Raw genomic sequence first — 23,213 nt, forward strand, 5'->3', positions numbered from 1 at the left:
TTAAATAGAATCATTAATAATCCCTATCCTGACAATCGTGAATTCAAATGCTATTACTTACAATTTACTGAGTGGGGAGGAAAGTTAAGCAGTGCTCAAGCTAACAGACATAGATCTTTATTTAACTTCTATCTTAGATGTGGTCATTTCTCAATGCCTTTCCTTCATTCTCCTAAGTCAGTCAATCTTGCTTCTTTGGTCAGTTTAGATCAAAGGAACCCAAAATGAAAGAGTGAGATTCATTTAATTTATGGGCCTTGCTTAGGTGACCTTGCTTAGGTAACCTTGCTTAATTTTTTTACCTACTTCCCAAAAGCTGAGAGAACAGAGATCAGGATCCAACTTAGAACTTCTTCAGCTATTTCATCACAAAACAAACTACTGAGAAAATGAGGGGGCCAAAAAGCGACCCATGGAAAGTCCCACAGCACAGTAACTAACCTTATCCACCAAATGTTGGCATTCAGACTTTACTAATTTTTTTTTTTTTTTCATAACAGAGCCAGAAGACCAGACAAATCAGCAATCAGAAAAAAAAGATCCTCAGGAGGCTCCAACATTGCAAAGTTCTGAAAACTGGATAATGGAAGTGATGCTGAAGGGCTCGGTATGTCCTGTGAAGCAGGCTTTGCTCCCTGTCTTGCAGTGCACTGTGTTACTGGTCCACCTTGGTACTGTTTGTGTAGCTCAGGAAGCAGTGCTTCTCAAACTGTGGTCTGCGGACAGCCTGTGGTTGGTAGTGCATTTCCTCTTGCTCACTGCTCTCCTTGTTTCCACTCTAGCTTTTATGTCCACCCTTCATCTATTTGGTCTCTGAGCCAAAGTTGGTGCCCTGCATGTCCCAGCCTCCCCGCTCAGCCCACAAATCACCATGCTGAATAGCATGCAGCAGCTGTTCCACCTGCCAAAAGGTGAAAGGTAGGATGAATCCCTTAATAGCTCAGCTATTGCCTCTGTTCCCCACTTAGTTCACTTTCTGTTACAAACACCCTCAACTTCATCAATGAAGGTTTGCACCTTGCAATTAAAGGCTCACTTCTGTAAGCTCTTCATTACTGACCAGGGACTTCCCAACTGCCCACTTCTGTGAACACACAGGCATGCCCCTCTCCCAGCTGCACCCCATCTGGTCTCAAGTACAGCAAGTGCTAGCCCCTCTGAGAGCTCTGCTGGTGGGCACAGGGGGATCAGGTGAGAAAGAATTCACCTGCTGTTAAATCACTGGAGACAGTATCAACAGAAGGAATCACCAACGTGAGGAAGTACTACTGTACTCCATGGGGGAGCAGTATAACCACTGAGGTACAGGTGGAAGTAATTGATGTATCCAGCTATCTGGTATAAGCAGCCACAATGAAGCAGTGGCAAAACCCTTATCAGAGCCTCTGGTTTGGCCCCATCAACAGCCTTGTACTGCTGGAACCTTTCAAAGAGGAGAGAGGTGTACATAAGTGCTTATTAAGTTTCTAGTTTTACTATGTTTCCTAGATCCTTAGGTCTGACTCTCCGTTACAAACACAGAGATAAGAAGGTATGTTCACGAGAAAAACAAAAATGTGAATGAGTTCACCTGACTGCTAGTATCCAGCTCAGCTCTACTAGCAAACCAGCAGTCCCTCACTGACAGCCATGACTTGGGCAGAAACAAGATAAATACAAGCATAAAAATTCCCTAAAGGAAGAGGCCCTCTTTTAAAACCCTTCTTTTCCTCAGCCCAGCTGTTTCCTGCATTCATGAATCTAAAAATGAACACAAATGGCATTTGGTGCATATGAGCATCACATGGAGCTTAGGCTAACGTATTCTATTGGTGCAACGTGCCTCGTACTTCACTAATTATACTATTAAGGTTCTTTATTTAACCTTGAAGACACAAACTTCTACTTTCAACAACTTGTCTCAAAACATCAACTTTCTAGTCAGCCCAAACTCACATTCCAGCCTTAGCAAATTACCCCTGTACGAGACTTGCTGGCCTTCTCCTAACTAACAACAATCAGCAGTTGTCTTAAAGATAAGTTTTTCTTCCCTGTATTTGTAATCAGAGCTCTTGGGTTATTTGTCCTTTGCCTGTTTCGAACCCAAATAATTCTCTTAGGAATTTCAGCATATCAGCAAAACTGAAGATTTTTTCTGTGTGCAAGCAATGAAGGACAATTTGTGCTTCTGCAAGGCACTTTTGCTGCAAATAAAGCCAAAGAAAGCAAGCTTTCCTTAAGAAAAGTATTTGCTGGAGAATTCTGCTTTAACCTATCTGAAAAGGTTTGAGAGGTGCAGGAACTAGAAATAAATGTTTGGAAGAAAGGAAATTCAGCAACCTTTCCCACTCTGTGGTGTCAGGGCACTAGAAGGGCCCAGCAGAGACATCACCTGCACAGATGGATTTCTTCCATGCCTTTCACAAACGGGTGATGTGCTGGAAGCTCAAAGCACCCCCTCTTTGGCTGCAAGGCCATGGCTATTGATGGAGGCTTTGCCTCGCTGTTTCCCAGTTTATCAAGCCAGGAAGGAAGAGGGGAATGAAAACTCTGGGAATATTTTTTTTATGTATTGCATTCAAAGAGGGGAAAGGGAAATGGAAAACAAAGGAGACTTAATTAAGAATATATTCTAACATGGCTTACATAAAACCATTCTGTTTCAAACAATATGTATTAAAAGAAGTTGCATGATGTGCCAGAGAGAAAAAAAAACAAAAAACAAACAAAAAAAAAAAAAAAAAAAAAAAACCACACACAAAAAAGACCCCAAACCCCAAAAAACCTCTAGCCAAAATATTAAGAGTTATACAATGTTATAAATGTTGTAAGGTAAATATAAAAGCAATGGCTTTCCTCACCTTGTGAGTGGATTTAGTGTAGACAAATGAGACACATGAGCAGTCTTCCCCTCTTCCTGAGAAAGACCAGTAAATGTTTATGTCAGTCATGGTTTGCAACTAGAAATGGCCATTTCATAGAGGGAAATAAATCCACTGAACTTTCATCATGCAGCATCTCAAGGAGCAGAGCAAAGGCCCTCAGAGGCACAAGGATGGTGCTCTTGTTAGGTTAAAAGCCTTCAAACCAGTCATTCAGTCACTTAAACATGAATATTCATATTTTGGGGAAGATTTCCTTCCAGCATCAGTGTGAATGCATTTAAACACCTGGTGCTGTTCATAAAACAAAAATCAAAACCTCTGGGCCTACTCTTTATCATCACTTATCCTTACTCCAGCAGTTTCTTACTGCACATATTTAATTTTGATTAGGCACTGGAAAATAGTGTTTACTTTGTGCTTTGTGATCTGACGGGATCTCTGCCTGCATTCACATTGAGGCGAAGTTAGAGATTGGTTTCCCCAAGGGAAGAAGACAAAGAAGAAAACAGCTTGTTGGGTATTTCAGGAGTATGGATGGGTGGTGAGAGGCACTGGTCCCCCTGTGCAAAGATGGGAGTTCTGGTTTGCTGGGCTAAGCTGAGTGATGTGCCTGCAAATGGGTATAGCCCACATTGTCATCTGCTGATGGGACAGCCTGGGACCTTTAGGACTTGCTAGAGCAGGTGTCAGACGTTACCAGCTGTCTTTTAGTCAGCTTGGAGCTCAGCATGTGACTACAAAACCTGCCAGGCAGGAAGGTAAGCCTGTCAGCTCCCACAGCCCCAGCTAAGTCATTGACAGGACCTCAAGCTCGTTCTAACAGCGTTTACAGTCACTTGACCATCAGAGCTAAGATATAAAAAGACCATGGCCCAAGACTGTGCCTTTACAACAGTTAAAGCCTGTTGCCATAACTGCGTCCTCCTCAAAACATCTGTGCTGTGCCATTCTCCCCTCTGGGCTGCCATTCATGTCTGACATGAGGGGTGCAGGGCCTTGCTAGGCACAGATCTCTCTGACCCAGCTCCCTGCTTTTTGTCTGGAAAGCTTCACAACAAATTCCAGTCAAAAAGTGTCTTGTCAGAGAAAGTATTAGGATGGGAGTTCAGTACAGAACTCCCCAAAATGCCCTATGTTACATGTTTGTCCCCTGGACAGGAAGGAAAGGAACCCAAAGCCAACCTCTTTCCTGCCTGCTGATTCAGCAGGAGAAGCTCTGAGCTTTGCACGGTGTCTGTTATTCTGTGCAGAGCATTGTGACAGATTCCTTGGAGAGAACTCAAGGGAAAAAAAAAAAAGGAAAAAGAGAAGAGAGAAAAAAAATCTTGGCAGGCAAGATGAAAGGTTGGGCCAGGTCCCAGTCTGTCATGTAGCCAAAAATGTGGGACAACCTTCTTTTGCCTGCAAGTCTGCTAGCAATTTGCAGATCAGGGTTGCAGGTAGCCAGCAGAGCTGTCATTCTCCAGGCACTGCTATTTTTTGGTCTCTGTTTCCTTGGTGAAGTTTCCCAAGCAGCACACAACTTAAGCTGGCTCACAAGGGGCGGCAACAGCTTCTCATTCTGCCAAAAGTTGGTTTTCTCCAGAGGGCCATAAGAGGAGGGCACCTGAGTTGTGCAGATTCCCTACAGTTGGCAAGGTTTCCCCAGCATCCAAAAGGCTGAAGGTATGTATTTAGTCGTTTTGAACAAAACACTTGAAATTCCCCAGTGATTCCTTACTCTTGCAAAAGCAAGTAAAGTACCAATTAATGTGGTCAGGGGACTATTTCAAGTAGCAAGGCAGGTCTTTCCACCCCACCAGAAACAACTCTGCCCCAAAAGTATCAGAGAGCAAATACCAGCAGCCCCAACCCTTGTAGGACCAGATTTGAGCCAGAATTGCAGTCCCTCCTCAGAAAACAACTCTCAGGGCATGGTTTCATACTTTTGCAAATCCTGGGCAAAGACAGGACACTGCTGATGGCACAGACCCCTGATCCCACTTGGACATATTCCCATCACTTCACTTCTGTTGCTCCACTTGCCTCAGATTGAGAGGCTGTGTCACCTCTAAGGACATTGATTCAGCGTCCTAATCCTGCAGAAAACTCACCCACCAAATAGAAAATGCTTTCTGAGACTTGGATTCTGTTTCTGGCCTTACCCCAAAACCTTAAGGATGGTCTGGGGAAAGGCCAGGGGTTAAATGCTTAACAAGAATCCAGGGAACTGGGCTACAGAGTGACTATAACCAAATCAGCTCATGCCTCAGTTTCCCTACCTTCAGCAGCTATAGTAAATATCTATCTTCAAATGGCTGTTGAGAGAATTAATGTTTAGGAAACACCCAGTGTATAATAAATAAGAAATCCTCTTTATACATGCGAGTGCTTTATGTTAATGACACAGTGTCATCACAGTCCGTTAAAACATCTTGCCTATTTTAAAGAAGTCAGTAATGCAGAAAGCAGAAGTCCTTTTCTCAGACATAAATACACTCCCTGTTCAGCTGAAAGGTGATGGAAAGTTTGGGAAAGGCACACTGCAGTGTGTATGCATATATTCATCTGTTTGAAAAGAGCTGCATTCTTTAGCATTCCCTGGCTCACGTACATCTAATAGAATAACTATTTAGGAAAATGTGACTAGCATAACCAGCTATGCAGTGTTCACATCTGCTAATCCTTTGCTGCTCAAGTAATCATCTTCACTTGCAAAAAAGATTAATACTATTCTGGGTGCAGACAAAGAGGAGCTAAGCACTCCAAATTTCTTGCAGCTGAAACCCCAAGGGAAGCATTACCTTAGCATCCCCACTCTGGCAAGATATTCTGACTGAGGGATCCCATTTCTGGACATGGGTAGAATTACCTTGGATAGTTCAGAGAGGTACAAAACAGTCAGAGGAAAGGCTTGTAGCTACAGTATTTACCATATTGGTTGATGCCTGTTGTTCTATTATACTTGCACAGCTTAAACAACACTGCTTACTTGACTGCAGCTGCTTTGCAGTGCTATTTATCCTGCTACACACATACACACATACAAACTTCACAATCAAAAACACCAGATGCCTTGTCCCTCTGAAAAGCAAGCATCCAGAAGCCTGGGATGGATTTCTAACTCAGTTCCTCTCAGCTGCAGTTGCTCTAGATTGACACAAGCACATAGCTCAAATTTAGCCACATGCATGCTTGTGTTGCAGGGACTGCCTAAAACAGGGAGCACAGGATGGGACAGCTGTGGTAAACAGGTAAAATCAGCAAGGAAGTCTTGATTTTTTTTGGATGATTACTGAAAATAAGCACCATATACTTAGTGGTCTACTTGTCTGCACTGCAATAGTATCCCTAACCCCCTGTAAGGATAAAGACATGCTCGTGGCTGGTTAGAGCCCTTACCTCAAATTGTTTCAGTGATGCAAAATACATTGTGGCAAATGGATGTGGCTGCATTGCCTTTGAGGAGAAATCCTTCGGAAATCCCACTGCCTTAGGGGTTAGCTCTGGTGCGAAGAGCCAGCCAGACGGAGTCCCAGGGGTGGAGAACTTGGCGGAGGAGGCAGGTGGATTTTGTGCTTGGTTACAGAAAAGTGACTCTGTAGGGACCATAGCCAGATGTGAGAGGTCACAGGAGCTCCTTTGAACCCCACAAAACATGTGTGTGTGTATTGGGTGGGGTGGACAGATGTTGAATGAAAGACAACTGAGTGACCTAAAGCCCTGAGATGTCCCTGAATAGATGCAAGATTTGCCACTTAATTGCCTTTTAAGCATGACTTCTCATTAACTGCTTCCACTGGTTCTTGATGGTCTTCTTTAAGCTACTCTTCCACAGAAAAATGGTCTTCATCTGTTCTCAGTTTTAATCCATAGTTATTCTCTGAAGGTAAATCTGAAGTCTTCTTTGCAGCATGAATACTTCAAACATAATCTTGGGAAAATCTGTTGAGACTTCAGGGACATTGCGCAGCTTTTAGCGACCTTTGATGCTAATACATATCCTCTTCTCACAGATCCATCTGTGGATTCTGTCACAATTCTTGTGGTAAGAATTTGGTCAGCCATCCTGAACAGCTGCCTTTTCTTTCTAGTTACCCCTCCAAAGAAATATTTCTTTCTATTCCCAAATGAAAAAACCCTCCTCTCTTCCAAAATGGCTAAAAGTTTGTGATGGACACTGTTGGCCTAGTTTCAGTAACTCACTTAAGTTTCTGTGCTTTTAGCAATCAAAGCAGGCAAGCACATAAAGCTCTGGGAAGCGACCCCTGCTGCAGCTTCTTTTTCCAGTAGGTGGGATTTAATTATTTACCTTTCATGTCTGTTTTTTATTTTTTTAATTTTTTTATTTTTTTAGTTCATTTCAGAAATCCTTCTGAGTCTCACAAGCCTGTATCATCGAACTCAGAGAAGACATCTATATTTATTTATGGATGAATAAATGGACTAAATAAATCCTCTGTGAGATATGTTAACTATATACATACGGTGTGGTAAAGGTTGAAGTGAATCCAAATTTGTGCCAAGCAATTCTCAGAGCTACTCCCCAGGACACACTGATCAAGGTGAGTATCTGTAAACACACAGTAAAACAGGTACATGCACTTGTGTTCATAGCCTATACTGCTTCTAGTTGGAAAGCCAACAGTACAAAACAGCACATACCCATTTAGGACAGGAAGTGAGAAACTATCTTTAACTGAAACTGTAGTGGAAAGGAAAGGAGACGAACAGAAGGCTGTTTACATTCGTGCCTGAATTTCTATGAATACTTATATGGGATTGTCTGCAGTGATGAGGAGTTCCCTACACAAGGACAGTATTTCCAGCATGGTCTGTGCCCTAGCAAGAGAAGGGACAGTTGTCTTCTGCTCTAGCACCCTGTTGCACGATGTACTCGAAGCAGTCACTCGGTTGGTGGTGATCTCAAGACAAGTGAGCAAACATACTTCTCTTTTAAATGAATTCCAGGAGATTTCAAAGCCATTCTCTGAAGGGATCAAACTTACATGTCTTTAGAGAGCATCTTTGTATCTTTACAGTAATTTCCTGATCCTGGTGCAACATATAGCCATTTCCTTCCCAAGTGTCATCGTCTCTGGGAATGGAATATTTCCTCCTTTATCAGAGCTTGACAGAGTGATCTGATGATACTTATTTGTTTCCAGCTGCCTGAACTGCCCATCAGCCCCCTCTCCCCCCCCCCCCCAAAAAAAAAAACAACACTGCATTTCATATGTTCCAGGTTGACGTTTTCTTTGAGCAGCACTTTGCATTGTGCCCAAGACATCCTGGGGCCAACACTAATTCAAATCTGTTTAGTTTATAGCTCTTCTCATAAGACAGTTCTTGAGAAAAGTTATGGGGTTTTTGTTTGCTTTTTACTTGTTTTGTCTACAAATGTTGGCTTTAGATTTATTTACGTCACTACTTGTAGGAGAATCACTTGATATGAGACATTATCTAAAGATCCCATTCCGGCATAAACGATGGGTTTGACAGGGTGTTTACCAGAATTGTTCTCTGGTCTACTCCACACAGGGGATCAGATTAGATAATCAGAACAGTCTTCTTTGAAGCTGAAATCTGTGAGCCTATGTGAGACGTTCATTTCTCAGACTCCTCCAGTTCTTCATCACTTGATTCTACATAAACTGTATGAAATCACCGTCAGTCATGATGGTAGACATGTCTCAGAAGAGATGTACAACCATAGCTTCATTAGCTAGCCTGGTGACCCAGAAGTAGGAACCACTGTAACTCATCCCAATGGCCTTAACCAGCCACTATTGTGAAAGACTATTTATATTTGCATATTGCAGGTGACATCTGTCTCAGCTCCTGTCTGCTCTTCTCATCATCTCCTCCATACATTTGCCAGATGCTGGAATGGAGGCATATACCTTTTCATGAAATCATGGTCACCAGGCTCATTCAGCTCACGTTTCTCCAGATGTTTTGTGATCTCATCACTTATTAATGTTTCTAGCTGAGTTAGCTTGACTTTAGGTCAGGATAACTGGTTATAACCTCCTTGCTCCTCACCAACTCGTTCTGGAAGAATTCAATAAGATTGATTTCCATCAAGCTTTTAGTTACCCTTCTCCCCACACTCATGTCTGCAGAGTTTTTAGTTTTGGACATAAATTTCTCCCCAGAATCTTATGGCCATTTCAGAGGTGTAAATCAGCAAAATTTCCCTAGTGATTTGTTACAAGCAAAATAGACCTTTCAGTCGTGAATAGGAATAGATAGATGGATACCTTCCAACTTGCCAAGATACTTCTATAACAATTTGCACTGTTGTAGTGCTGTGTATGTAAGAAAGCTTTCATGTTTAATTAATACCCTGAAGACGCAGGTGGACAAAGGTACAATCTCAGCAATTACTCATGCAATTTTTTGTGCTCAGAATTTTAAAACTGGGCCCAAACTCTCCATCAGCACCTTACCTCTATCACTGTCTCTTTTGAAAGCTAACAGTTTTGTCTACAATTCTCTGTGAAACTGGTGCCTAATTGCATGTGACCATAACAGAAAATTAGTCAGGAGTAATTCTGTAATGTGTTGGAGGCTATAAAGTGTGCAAACTGAAGTGTGATTCTGAGGATCTTCAGGAATACTGTGGCACGTAAACAGAGCTGAATCAGAATTTTTAAATAATTCTTACTTAAGAGCGGTAGACAGTGCATACAGTAGAACAAAAAGAGACAATCAGTTACTGAAATAAAGGAATGTCATTAAATTATTCAGATTATCACATATTTATGAACCACGCGCACCATGCCCACTCATACTTTAACAATCCTGTAACCATTTATTTACTGTCCAAGTCTAGGGCTTACGGCTTATTATCTCCTGCAGCTCTAAACTGAACACAAATCTTTCAAATGTGGCTTCTTTCAGCCAAGCTGAGAAAGAGATAAACAGTATAAATCTCCCACTTTCTCAGTCCATGGCATCTTAACTATCACAAACACAGGGAATATCTGCAAAGTTCAAATTCTTTGGATTACTGAATTCCTCCTGTCAGCCTACTGAGATTGGCTTCTTTTTTTTTTTCCTTAAGGCTGTGTGTGTGATCTTTATCCTTCAGTGTTTGACATTAACTGAACTGAGTAATTGTACTTTTGAACAGGCGTGACATTGTTCCTCGCAACTCAGTAAAAAATGTGAAGTCAACAGCAATGAAAGCAGGGTTTTCCCTCTATCCCCTTCACTCCATGTGTGCACTTGGCAGCAGGGCTATGGTGGGGCTATAGCTGCCTGTCAGCAGCATTTGTATCCCCTTTTTGAGTTGGACTTGCAGCATACTCAGTGACTGAAAACGCAAGCATAGCACATCCATCTACCTATACAGCTTCTACTGCACCCATCACAGACACATCTGGGAACTCTTACTCATGGGAAAGAGGCTGCCTAAGTGTGTCAGACAGATAAAAACCACTCTTATTATCTGGTGTTACATGCTTTTCCAAGGAAGGTGATGGAAGTTTTCAGCAGCTATGTCAATTTCCCCTGATTGTTTTCAACAGGAAACAGAAATGCTCAGCTTCAGGCATCAGCTTTAAGATATAAGAGCCTTGGTCAGAATCCAGCCTGATCCTGGAGTCCCAGCAGCTGTTTGTCCTCCAAATTAAAACCATTCTCTCCCCCACCACGTTTTCACAGAGCATGAACCTGCAAGGTGCAACACCCGTCCACCAGGAGCAAGGAAAGCCTGGAATCTTTTCTTGATCAAAAGTACACCTGAAGTCTCCTGGGAGTCTGCGGACACGGTTTGTGCATACCTCTGCTATGCAGAGCTGGAGTGACTGCCAGCTTGTGTGGACAAGCCCTTACCCAATACTCAGCATTTCAGCAGAAATAAAGCAAGTCTCCCAGAAAAAGATTTGTCACATTTCCAAAAGCACAGATCTCTCTTCTTCCCATTGCCCTAAACTACAGCGCAAAATTCATGCTTATTCTACCCTAAATAGCTAAGATTCAAGCTAAATAAAGGTACTGCTGTTTGTTTTCAGCTGGAACTTGTTAGCTAAAGGACATACTGTAAATTACAGCATGAACATGCCACACCAGTGTGAACGTACAGCTGATAGCTCCCCAGCCAGCTTGCAAATGCAGTCGAGAGCTCTTTGTTAAGTGGCAAAAGCAAAGCAATGTAGTTATTAGAAACAAAGTCATGTAAGTTTCAGGACTTACCCTGAGTCATCCCTGGCTCCCTCATCTCCGACTGATGTTTTCATCATTACAGCAAACTTTAAGACACTTTCTGTTTCACAGTGGCTTTAGAGTTCCCTGGTAAAGAAAGCAATTCCTTTCCATCGCTGAGCAGAACATCCACATCCTTTGGCTTTGTACTGAAGATGATATTTCAAGGGGCAGCAGGGGGGAGGATGTTTAAAACCAACTTCAGGCTCAGTAGTACCGGAGGGCAGACGACTAAACAAGCACTGAAATGAAAGCAAACTACCAAGAAGGTCTGATTTTAGCCTCTCTTATTTCTACTTCCTGTATTTATACGAACGGGGGATTTCAGGAAGAGGCAGTCTTTGGTGGTCAAGGGTGTGTGTGTGTGTATTAGAAAGCCATATTTAGTAGTGAAGGCAGGTTAACCTCATAAGAAAAAAGGGCCTGAATCTGTCAGCTTTGAGTTTGTTTCCCTAACTTAAGTAAATACAGAGGAGTTCGTTTTACAGACTACAGGTATACCAGTAGGCAACAGAGCATGGTGAACTTTGTAAAGGATTTTATAAGGCAGCAAAGCATTAAGTCTCCGTCTGCAAATTCCTGAAGCATGTGTATTTCTATTGCTTGAGTAACTGGAACCAGATGGAGCTTGGAAACCTTTATATTTACACAGGACCTGGGAAAATGAAATGTCTAACACAGGCAGAGGACAGTTATGCAAAGAAGTTAATGCAGAACGTAATGATAAGGCTGTAAGACTGCTAGTAAATGAACAGCTGTCTGTTTGACCTGGAGTTACTTAAGTGGTTGAGTAGTTTGCTGTACTGAAAACCCAACTGAACACAGACCAGCTGTGGAGGCTGGGAGCTGACAGATGTGCTGTCAGGCAGGGCTAGTGGCACTCCTGCTTGGCAGCTCTGTTATTCAGGAAATATTTGATGTTGGAAGAACGCATAATGGAAAAAAGCAAAGTAGAAATATGGAGCAGAGGCAGAGAAGAGCAATTGCATGGAACAGAGAGGGAGACGATGGTAACTTGTTTCTCCTTTTATTTTTAAAACATATTTCTAAGCTTTCTAAGATATTGTCCAGTAAGTACTTCGCCACGTAGCCCACCTTAGAAATGGAAACCTCAGGCAGCTGCCAGTGTATCAGCATGAGAGAAACCAGACTTGTGTAGAACACACAGCCTGTTCTACTAGAGGAACCAGGGGAACCTTACTGTCATCTAGACCCACTTGTGTAACTCAAACTTTTTTCAAGGGTTTTTCAGTCAAACCTTGAAACTCTGTTGGCATTAGGAAACCTATCTGTCTATCTTCTAGCTTCTAGAAGGATTTCTCTTAGAAAGTCAGCCTGATGGAAGGGCTGCACAATGGAAAATTCACAACCTTTCTACAGGTGTCTTACTGTTTAATTATCAATATCATCCGGATTTCAGACCAGACTCTTTGCCTTGAAATCTTAAGATTTCAGTTACTGTATCTCGTATTCTCTTCTACTAAAATTAAGGGTCTCTTTGTTCCAACCCATGTTTTCGGTTTTAGACAATTACAAACTCATTCAGTGTTGCTTTTACCTCTTAGTTTGGTTGGCTGAGACTCACTCATCCCCCTCTGCAGGCTTGCCATATCTCAGCAATGAATCTTTCTGTTAACTGAAATGCTGTTGGTTCTGGGCATAGAGGTCCAAGAAAAAGTACATTCCAAATTTGTCCACCAACTTGGCACCTTCGAAATACACCTTGGTATTAGCGTAAGAAGTTTCTAGATGCATTCCACAAATTCAGCCCCATGCCAGGATTTCACTTCCCTATGGCCCAGACCCACTGAGTTCACCCTTGCTTATTTGGGAAACAAAGACAGAAAGCTTTAAAGGAGAGCAGTTCTGCATTAACCTGCCCAGATGGAGAAATCTGTGTTCATACAAAGATGCAGCCATAATTAGCAAAGAAATAAGATTTTGCAGATGAAGATCAGTTTTCAGCAAGAGATAGGTATTTCCAAAGATGCTGTTAGGCAAGAAGTACTATTAAAAACACACAGAAAAAAGTGCAAAAATACAGAATACAAACATTCAGTATTGTGGTGAACTTTCAGTTCAACGTGCTTTGAGAAAAGCTCTGAGAAAAGCTCTTTTTTTGTTTGTTTGTTTGTTTCTTGTGAAATCTTTCACACAATTCATAATGTACAGGTTCAGACATTTAAAATTTTGAAAGTATTTGTTTTAAAGATAATGGGCCAAAATTACTGAAAAAGACTCATTTTTTTCACACAATGTTTAGCATCTCTGCAGTACAGTTAAGCATTTCTGTAAAATATACAAGATATGGAAATTTGTCAGAGCTTTTCTGTGTGTTTTTCTTAAGCCAGAGATCTGATAGGATTGGAGTGAGACACTGTGTTGTAAGATCAGGCTGGGCAGTACACAATTACACAAAAGCTACACGACAAAGAAATAGACAAACACTACAGAATGCCACTTCACTGAGATACATCCGTGTCAAACAGGTTTTAGAGAAAGAACTGAGTATTTCAATACTTTGAGAATTATTTAGATGTGACGTTCATGAAACTACTTTTCAGCCTAAAAGCTGCTGCAATTTCAGAGTGAGCTAGAAACAGGGAGGGAGGGCGAATTCTTTTCTTCTTTAGGGTTGATTCACACTTTCCATCTTAAACCACAGCATTTGGCAGAGTTGGGAAGGTTATAAATGGTTTGTAAGACAAGTCCTTAAGTGCACCTTGGTTTTACTAAAGTGCTTTCAGCATATGCACAGATTATTGGACAGTTTTGCTTTCCACACAGTAGGATGCAGTTGCATCATGGTCTATTCCTGCAGGAATCGTCATGCCTATTGTGTCACTAATCCACAGATTATGTGCCTTTTATAAAGCCTATTACATAACAGATCATGATGGGTCATGAGGTCAAACGTACGGGGGATTAAAAGAATGGGTACTTTCTACAGTCAGATTTTGATTCTTAGAAGTTAATTCTATAGGGAAGAAGGAATATTTTCCTTTCCCCAGCTTAGAAACAACTAGCCTAGCATATACAAAAGAATGAACCCTCATGCAAAAGTCCAAGAATGCTAGATATTGCTTATCTCCACCTCACAAGGACTCTTCTGCAGATACACAAAAACACAGTGGCTAACTGCAGGTTTTATACAGTACAAAGATTCCAAAAGCATGCACTGTGGTTATGAAAAATAAGGTCAAACTTCTACTTCTATCTCTGTCACTTGGAGTATACTGACAAGGAGTATTAATGGGAAGAGTCTTGCCTAATGAAATAGTTAATCAACCATTATATGACAGTAAGGTAATTCCTTGTTCCGTCATCAAATAATTGAATTTAAAAGCTTTCCTCTGGCTCAGAAGGTACAGCATCAGAGACTGCGGACCTATTCTAGAAGTCATCTGAGACCCTGAGATAGCTGTCTGTCTACCTTTTGGGAATAGGCAATCAAGAATAAGAGGGACTATTTTTTCTCTTCGCTATCTCCAGAGCCTAGGTATCTGGGAAGGTGAGAGAGCACTATGGGGCTTTTAGACCTTGCTTCTATTCCTTTTTGTCAGCAGTCAGTACCCAATGCATTCTGCGATACCATGGGGCCGAGGTACTGTGATCAGGACATTTCTGAGACTGCCATACTTGTTCTGGATGGGTCCCTCAGTTCAGCAGACTATATTCTCAGCAGATCAAACATTTATAGTCCCAAAAGACCAAGTCATGCATTTTGGAATTGATGTGAATTGAACTGATACACTAAACTCACCCCAAAATACTGGCTTGATCCAAATGACATTCCCTTGAACAGATGAAAACATGGGCCTTCTGTCTCTCAGTTCAGCAGACTCCGGATTTCAGCAAGAAAGTACAGGCACGTATCCTAGTTGGGTCCTGAAATTTTAGATTTTCAACAATAAATAAGAGAACACTTCATACGATCTCATCATCTGAGAAAAATACAGCAGACGCTCCACTAGTTCTTATATAATTTATTGATAGTGTACATATGTTGATAATATAGTGCATTACAATACTGACTGCTAGAATCTTTCATAAATGTCTATTTAACTATATTTCTTTTAATTTTCACAACAAAAATAATGAAATATCATGCCAACATTTTGTAACAAATTATCACATTAAATCCATATGGATTTCTTGACATATTTATCTGTACAAAGGACCCCATATACGCAGAGCATTCACAGTGCATAAGGTCACAGTCATTGAAAAAATAAATAACATGATAAATAGAATTTTGTTATTTACAGTTTACAAACTCATCCCTTTCTGTTTCAAAGTAAGCAGTTCTAGAAAGTTTAATATTTAAAGAGGTACTGCACCACCTAAAGGTGCACTGCAAATGGCTGTAAGTGTGAAGCACAGGGAAGTTTAAAAGGGTCAGAAGGTTACGTCAGCAATCGTAAATGATTTCAAATACTTGCTTGCAATGGAGAAGATAGCAGGTGCCAAATTCCGCTCTCAGTTCCACTGATGAAAATTTGTGCCAGCTACCAGGACATTAATGAGCACTGGCATCGCTCCCAAGAACTTGAAGGCAAGAATTTGGTCGTATCTTCGCTGAGGAGTTTCAGCCATTTGGAACATGGATGCTGCTGGGGAAGCAGACTTATGAGCGTTCTTTGTGTACCCAACTGATATGAGTATGAAGGCAATAATCTTTTCTGCAAAATCTTCTGAAAAGAAGCACCACATTCTTTCCAGAGACTTTACCTGACTGGTTTTGAGATATTCAGATAACCTTCAGATTTTGTCACAGTTCCCTATTGCTATAAATCAATCTTTATATTTATTTTTCAAGTTTACCAAGATCATCTCAATGATAAGACAGCAACAATCACATACATTCTTTGTGCAATTAAAAAAAAAAAAAGGTGTTATAGTGAAACTGGTAACTGTTGTAGGAAAATATCCAAGTGACATTAATTTCCTATGCTTTTCCATTTATTTCTGAAGTTTATTGTATGTCAAAATTATGGTAGGAAGTAGAACATGAGATGCACCAACTACCAACTACCGTAACCATTATTCTCAGCCTGTGGAGCAGGAGCTACTCATATTTCAAATTTCAAGATAGGGATGTATAGGAACTCACAGCTTTCTTAGGAGAGAAAATAAGATTACCTAACAGATGAGGAAAGAAAATACATGTTCAATTTATTCAAACTGAGGTTTTTAATCCTGTGCACACTAGGTCAAGAAGTGGAATGCACATATGTTGAACAACATTCTTTTTATCACAACATACTCGCATACAGAAGGAAGCAGAAAGCGGTAAAAGGGGGCTTGGTACAGAACTGGTACAACTATATGCTGACATTTACCTGCGTAACCATCATGTAAATCTGATCACTCAACAGACTGAAAAACCTGGACTTTGAAGGAAAATAAAGGAAAACGTGTAGTGAACGTCTGAGCTGCAGAGCTCTTCTTGTGAGTGCTTAAACACAAATAAGAGAAGGATCTGAACCTTGCGGTGACAGAATATTATGTCCAAAGGTAATGCATTTCAGTTCGGGAAAAAAAGATTCTTTGGTTTCACCTGGCTATCATTGTTACTTTAGTGTCTGTTTCATATTATTACATTAGGTCAGATCTTCCCTTGGCATGGATAAACAGGCAGTATTTATACAGCTTAAAGCATACTACCAAAAAAAAAAACCAAACCAAAAAACCCTAACAGTGGTACACAAATAAATGACATTACAATTGCAAGAAATCAAAAAATGGAGGACACCCAAACTCACATGGGATTTGTGCAACTAGAGCAAACAAAAATAAAAACAAGCGTGTATAATTAAAGCACAGTCACAAAGGAAATCAAAGATTAGAGTCTTCCCTATAATTGCTGTGTATTAGACTTGGAAAGACCTTTTCCATTCGCTTACACATTAGTGGAATGTTTACTAATTTAATCTAAAACCAGAAGTGAATTGTATGTTAGTCATAGCTGCAGGAAACATAACCTAAAACAAAATTGGCACGCCAATGTCTGAGCCAGGAGAAAGATGGCTGACTGCTGTACATGTTGGGAAGACTGAAGGTATTCAGCTAGGCTGGACTTCAGCCTTCAGCAGATCATCAGTCATTTTAAGGTAACTATAGCTTCTTAGATTTAGGCATGTAGATCCCAAGCCTGAAATCTTTACCTGGGCAATATTTTCCATGAATCAGTGGGACTCAGAGTACCAAATCTGAACATTTATGACACAAGTTTATAATGCAGTACAAGAGTTATAGTCTATATGGAATCAGACACTTCTGAGTTCAGTGGAAACACTCCCATGCAGACACTATAGATAGGTCTGCACTCTGTGGACCTACTGTACTGTACTACTCCAGTGGAACTACAGCACAGAAGAGCTGCTGGAAGCTCTGCTCGGCCAGCTGTAATTCAGTTTCGATGCTATTTGTACACCAGGAAAGGTACACAGTTTTGAAACCTTTGGGACAGGGAACTACTTCTCTTAAACACAAGTGGAAATCCAAAGTGGTGTCAACAGAGCAGAAGTAGATTCTGGCCAAACCTTTCAACTTCAGTGAGAAATAAAAATTGTAGACTACAAAACAAATAACACATGAAAAGATCTGAGTGTGATAGAAAGCCCAGAAATCTTGCTCAGCTGTCATCAACCCAGCAAGGCACTTAACTATATGTTTACTTTTAAGCATGGAACCAAACTTAATGAAGTTAAGCTTTGCTGGATAAGGGCTATCTCTTTCTGCATTGTATTATACTTCCACATAAGTAGGCTGGAAATTTTCAGATCGCATCCACAAATCTTCTTTTCACTTTTGAACTGAATGTTAACTTACACAACACTTCGATGTACATTCCGAACTCAGCCAGCTAACTTTTGCAATGGTTAGTAAAACAAAATGGCTACAAAATTTTGCAAACCCAGTCTGAACAGACACAACATAGAATGGTCGAAACTTCAGAGAGCCAAGTGCAAATCATTCCTTTTCTTCATTGAAAAACAGCAAAATCTGTAACAGTTTCCTGACACAAGAAAGGCACTAGTCTGCTATTACTCAGCAATATTCTCCTGGATTACTGACACATTCTGAAGTGGGTATCTGACATACAGCAATTTGTCAGTTAGATCTTTCTCAGTGCATTCAGTATATCTGCATGGCTTGCCTATAATTACCATCTTTATTTATTTTAGCATATTGGTAATGACTACATGGGGACTCTAACTACTTCATATGATGATGTGTCATCAAGACCCCAATACAGCATCTAATAATTCTTTGGCAAACAATAAATCCCTGGTCATACGGTTGTGTCAGAGGAGAATCCTACTAAAGTTACTTATAATGAAAAGCATGGCATGATACCTGTCTCGTAAGAGATGCATGTGAGACTGCCCCAGAAAATGCAGCATTACAATTCAAAATAAACTGTCCTGAAGTTGAGTCTACATTTTAAGGAGGGCTATACAGTGACAGGACCTGCTATGCAATTTAAGGTCAGTGATACTTTCCAAGACTGCCTCTTCCTACAGCAGAACGCTCCTGTTTTTTTTGGTTTATTTTTGGAGCAGGTGATACTCAATTTAGGAAAAATAAGTTTAAATAATGTCTCAAGGATTCATGGCATTAGCTAACACAATCTCACACATTTTTGAGCTGGGAATCAGCTGCTATGGAACAAATTTGTGTCCCTAGTCTTTTGAAGTTACCTAGCTCAGATATATGAAGATACAGTACAATTTGCTAGATCTGGCGCTGTAAACATTGCTGCCCTTATCACTGTCAACTCAGCTGATCACTAGGCAGGCATTCAAAACTAGATTTTGGAACTGCTATTAAGTATTGTAAATACATCTGAGTTGCCCAAACTGCACAGAAGAGGAAACGTTTGCTTGTAGGCAACTAGTTCTCCAGGCCCAGCCTCTTATCTCTGCTCCTTTCAGGCTCAAATCAAAGCCATCATGAGAGTATCAGCAGCATATGGTCCTTCAGAAAAATAGCAGAGAAGACAGGGAGAACAGAGAGGGATACTTCTACAGTGGTGCACTTTCACAACCTTTCTGCAACAGAAGATTTAAAGATGAAAATGAACCTCTTCAGATTTGCTGCGGCACTACAACAAATGTCTCGAATGCCAGGAAATAAGGTAATCTATATAGCTGAGGACAAATGTGTTTACTGTCATACTTGGCTATTCAATAAACCATTTTAATAATGCTGTACTTATTGCCACCTTAAGACTAGCTAGTTTAACTACCCAACTACCTAATTAAGGTGAAAAACCCTAATGGGATACTAATACTGACATTTATCATGAAGTGTAAAGCAAATAACCAATATGCTGCTCCTTTTCCTGTAGGATTTCATTAGAAGGATCCAATTGCTAAAGAAGTTCAACAGTAGAATCCACTCTTTTATTTGTATCAAAATAAATTTTAAATAGCCTTAATTGCAAACACATTGCCTGGTGTAAACAGTGTCCTACACGTGAGCTGGTTGAACTGAGTTGTTTACCAGGTAATGCCAAGACAAGGAAATTAGAAATTTAGTTCTTACTTACTAAGATTCTTTAGTACGTTCTCAGTGACACAGTAATGGGAAGTTTACATATATTAATATTTTGCACTTAAAACTATTTTTAAAAATGCATCAACTTTTAGTTGATATTGTTTTGGTTTAAAACATTAAAAAATTTAAAAAAAATCTATGCATAAAGTTAACTGTGCTTTTTTAGAAGATCTTTCTCTCATATACAGCTTTAAAATTTGGTAGCAATGTAAAATATGCACACTGTCCTGGTGATTTGCAGTCTTATGACTACTACAACGTGGAATCTTACCCATTGTTTTTAATAGGCTGGGCCATATCCTGCTGTCATTTACATCTAGTTATTTCTTATATCAGGTTTATGCTGGTGGACAATATACCAAAATCTGGCTTCTACTGGGGCTTAAAAAGAAGCGCACCATATTTCAAAACTTGTATAAAATCAAATCAAGGGTCATAGTCTCTTGATAGACTCATTTGTCTATCTGTATCTTATATGTACTACTGAGTGTGAGACACCCATCTTCATCAAACTTCTGGAAATTATAATTTGAAGAATAGAGAATGTATTAGCTTCTTGACTAATAAAATAAGCTTACTTCCCTCACTAATTAAATCAAATTAAATCAGAACCAAGTGGATTTTGTTGTCAGACAGTTCAGATTGTGTCTGGATACTGTTCTCAACTGACAGCAATAATTGAAAGTTACTGAGCACCCAGCTGAATTTATTTTAGTTTCTTCTAAACTTTCAAAGAACCTTATGAGGGCCAACAAAAAATATTTCTCATGGTGTAATATTTCACAAATTCTCATTTATATTTACATATACAGCATTACTCATTAATGATAAAACATTTTTCAAGTATGAGTTTCTGCATGTAATCTTCTTCTTTGCAATGCAGATAGTCAAACTTTTAGTGTGCATCATCAGAAGTGATACAACATGCAACCATTTCCTCTTCTTTCTCTGCCTCACTGTTCATCGTCTTTGAAAAGAATGATAAATATTCAACACTGCCATCAAAAACTGTCATTGTAGTTTCTCTATAAGCAGAGCACTTGAAGGGGGAAATGATGTCCTCAACAGTGCATGCCTGATATGTGCCTTGGACTTTCTGGTCCTGTAGTTGAGATATTTTGACAAAGCCAAGAAAAGTTCTGAACTCGCCTCCTTTCCTTCCATGGAAAGTAATCGTCACAAGCAGAAGAACTGTAAGGATTTTTCTCCAGTCATCTTGTTAACCTTGTTGGTAGTATTTTATTGTCTGCAAAAGGAGAATGGAAAACAGTAGCAGAAAGTCCCATAAATTGGGACATTTGAGGGTACCACGTAAGGTCCACACAGCTTCATGACTGAGCAGCAATATCCAAAGAGGAGTTAATGCTTTGGTTGCCTTGAGCTAGAAAGGTATGTTTTCCTTCCACATAGGTAAATAGTTGCAAGAAAGGTATGTTTTCCTTCCACATAGGTAAAAGTGCTTGGTAGTTGATGAAGCAGGAACGACACTCAAATTACTGACGGAAAGAAGGTAGAAATGTGAAATGTCTTCTATCATTTACAGCACAGGTAATCAGAAGAATTGCGGTCTCTCTCCTTACGGTGGTTTAAAGTCCTTCTTGGCACATAGGGAGGTTGACAAAGGTGAAGACATTAAACTCTATCAATATAGAGAAACACAGGAAAACAGCATAAAGAAACAACACGTAGATGCCTAATTTCCTGTCAAGTTTCCACTTATTTACATGGATCCCAAACACCTGCAAGCAAACAAAGTGTCAGTTAATTAAGCCCCACAGGAGACTTTTGGAAACAATTAAAAGCTAGAGTGAGAGCCTCTTGAATTAGTGCTCCTGAACCAAGATAAAAAATATAATCTTGGTATTTTACAGATTAAAAAGGCAAAATATGTTTTTTTTGATCAAGAACGTAAAAGCCCAATCCAATAACTTGAACTCTGGCCTTACTCTCAACTTGTCTAAAGATCCCTTTACAAAAGTTTAAATGAATCCTCTTTTAAGGCAACTTGAGAAGTACTTCATGTAACAGAAACAGGCCCTAGGTGCTCTGTTTCAGAACATGGTGCGTTTTCAGTACATGGAACTCATTCCCTGATAGATTATGTACTAAGGGAATACACTGAATATGCCTCTCCTTCCAGTGTTCCCTTATAGACCCTTTACATCGCAGTAGAACATGAGCACCTAATGTTCGTTCATTCAACAGCTTTGGAAGAGTTTCATTCTTTTGATATTTTACTCAGCTCCAGAACTAAGGGGAGATACAAGTTACAAGCAGTAAAGCAATTAAATCCACATGAAGGCTCCTATTTTCAATGCTTCTGTGAGTCTCTGAACTGTTACTCTCCACTAATTTTTGCTGTGGGAAGATCTTGGGGAATCAAGGTATCCGGTAGAACAAATGAGACAATGGATGGCTTGAACTCAGATGATATGGCTGTAAAGTCTCTTCAAAACTTCCTGAGTTGATAGCTTTGTAACATATCTGCCTAATCCTCCCACATATTCAGAAGTGCTGGTTACCAATACCCATGCAGCAATCAATATCGGACACAAATATCTAAAGAATGTTATTGTTTCACAGGCACCGTGCACTAGGGCAGAACTGGAGGTAGGAAAAGTAAAGAACAGGCTCCCACAGCTTGTATTAGCAGATGCACCAGGAAGTTAGTAACAAAGTGAACAGACTTGGACATTCTATCATTTAAGTCATGCACAGGTGATGTGAATGTTTCTAAAATCTAGCCATGCAGCAGTGTAGCATCTCCAGTGATGATCCCCTCCTCAATAAGAGTCTCCACAGGCAGTGAAAAGATATTAGTATTAAGTGGGTATTTTTATACCTTTGGGTTTTGATTCTTTCCACAGTTGCCTCTCTGGGAGTCAGCAGGATCACTGTACCCTAAGTATCAGTAAAACTAACTTTTGAAGCAGAACCATTGTTTCACCTTAACAAGTCAGTATTATAAGGGTGGAGTAGTACTTAACACGCCTATTCATATCCTGAGGTACACAGCCCTTACAGACTAATTTTTGTTAAGGGTTTAATCTACAGTGCATTGTTAGTCTAAGCTGGTTTGAAAATCAGAAATAGAAGGATTAAAAGAGGGATGAAGCATACCTGGGTCTTCCCCAGCACAGAGTACAGACAGACCTAGAGTATGCAGCTGGACACAGGACCAAAGGAGTATTACCAGATCACAGTGTCAATAATGTCACTGAAATCAAAGGGATCTACACACTTCAAGCAACTCTTCTGCACCAAATATCAGATTTCAGTCCTGTCATTGGAAGACAATGGCAGCTATTCTACTCATGGTATGATTATAAGAACAGTACTTTAGAAGAATCAGAACTTTGGGGAAGATGACTACTTCCAGTTTTTCCTTTTAGAATATGTGAAGTAAATATCTGATAATCATATTTTGTAATCAGAATAGTCTGAAGAGTCACATTTAGAAATATGCAAATACTTACAGTCAGTGCCACTGATCCTAATAGAAGTGCAACTGAATAGACCAGTCCTTTACTGTTTATCTTAACCTGTGTGAATTAAACAGAGAAGAGACCTTTAAATCCCCCAGAATATAAAGAT

At 40.1% G+C, this 23,213-nt stretch overlaps 2 protein-coding genes across 6 annotated transcripts in view; both read right to left on the reverse strand.

The window, feature by feature from the left end:
- RIN3 (Ras and Rab interactor 3) overlaps positions 1 to 11,317 on the reverse strand; it is a 57,511-nt gene extending 46,194 nt beyond the window's left edge. For all 3 annotated transcript variants that reach the window (XR_010623083.1, XM_065750849.1, XM_065750858.1), the window contains exon 1: positions 11,046 to 11,317. Coding sequence is in view for 2 of the 3 variants with exons in the window: in XM_065750849.1 (XP_065606921.1) it covers positions 11,046 to 11,092 (47 nt within the window). In the remaining variant the exon portion in view is untranslated. The remainder of the gene's footprint in view (positions 1 to 11,045) is intronic.
- Positions 11,318 to 21,042: 9,725 nt separating this feature from the next.
- The window catches only part of SLC24A4 (solute carrier family 24 member 4), a 77,404-nt gene continuing 75,233 nt past the window's right edge, over positions 21,043 to 23,213 (reverse strand). For all 3 annotated transcript variants that reach the window (XM_065751111.1, XM_065751103.1, XM_065751095.1), the window contains exons 16-17: positions 23,096 to 23,161; positions 21,043 to 21,358 (exon numbers count right to left, since the gene is read on the reverse strand). In XM_065751111.1, coding sequence (XP_065607183.1) covers positions 21,206 to 21,358; positions 23,096 to 23,161 — 219 coding nt within the window. In that variant the 3' untranslated portion in view covers positions 21,043 to 21,205. The remainder of the gene's footprint in view (positions 21,359 to 23,095; positions 23,162 to 23,213) is intronic.

This window comes from Cyrtonyx montezumae, unplaced genomic scaffold (genome assembly GCF_038088225.1).
Source record: "Cyrtonyx montezumae isolate F1298 unplaced genomic scaffold, pur_monq_1.0 scaffold_10, whole genome shotgun sequence".
Lineage (NCBI taxonomy): Eukaryota > Metazoa > Chordata > Aves > Galliformes > Odontophoridae > Cyrtonyx > Cyrtonyx montezumae.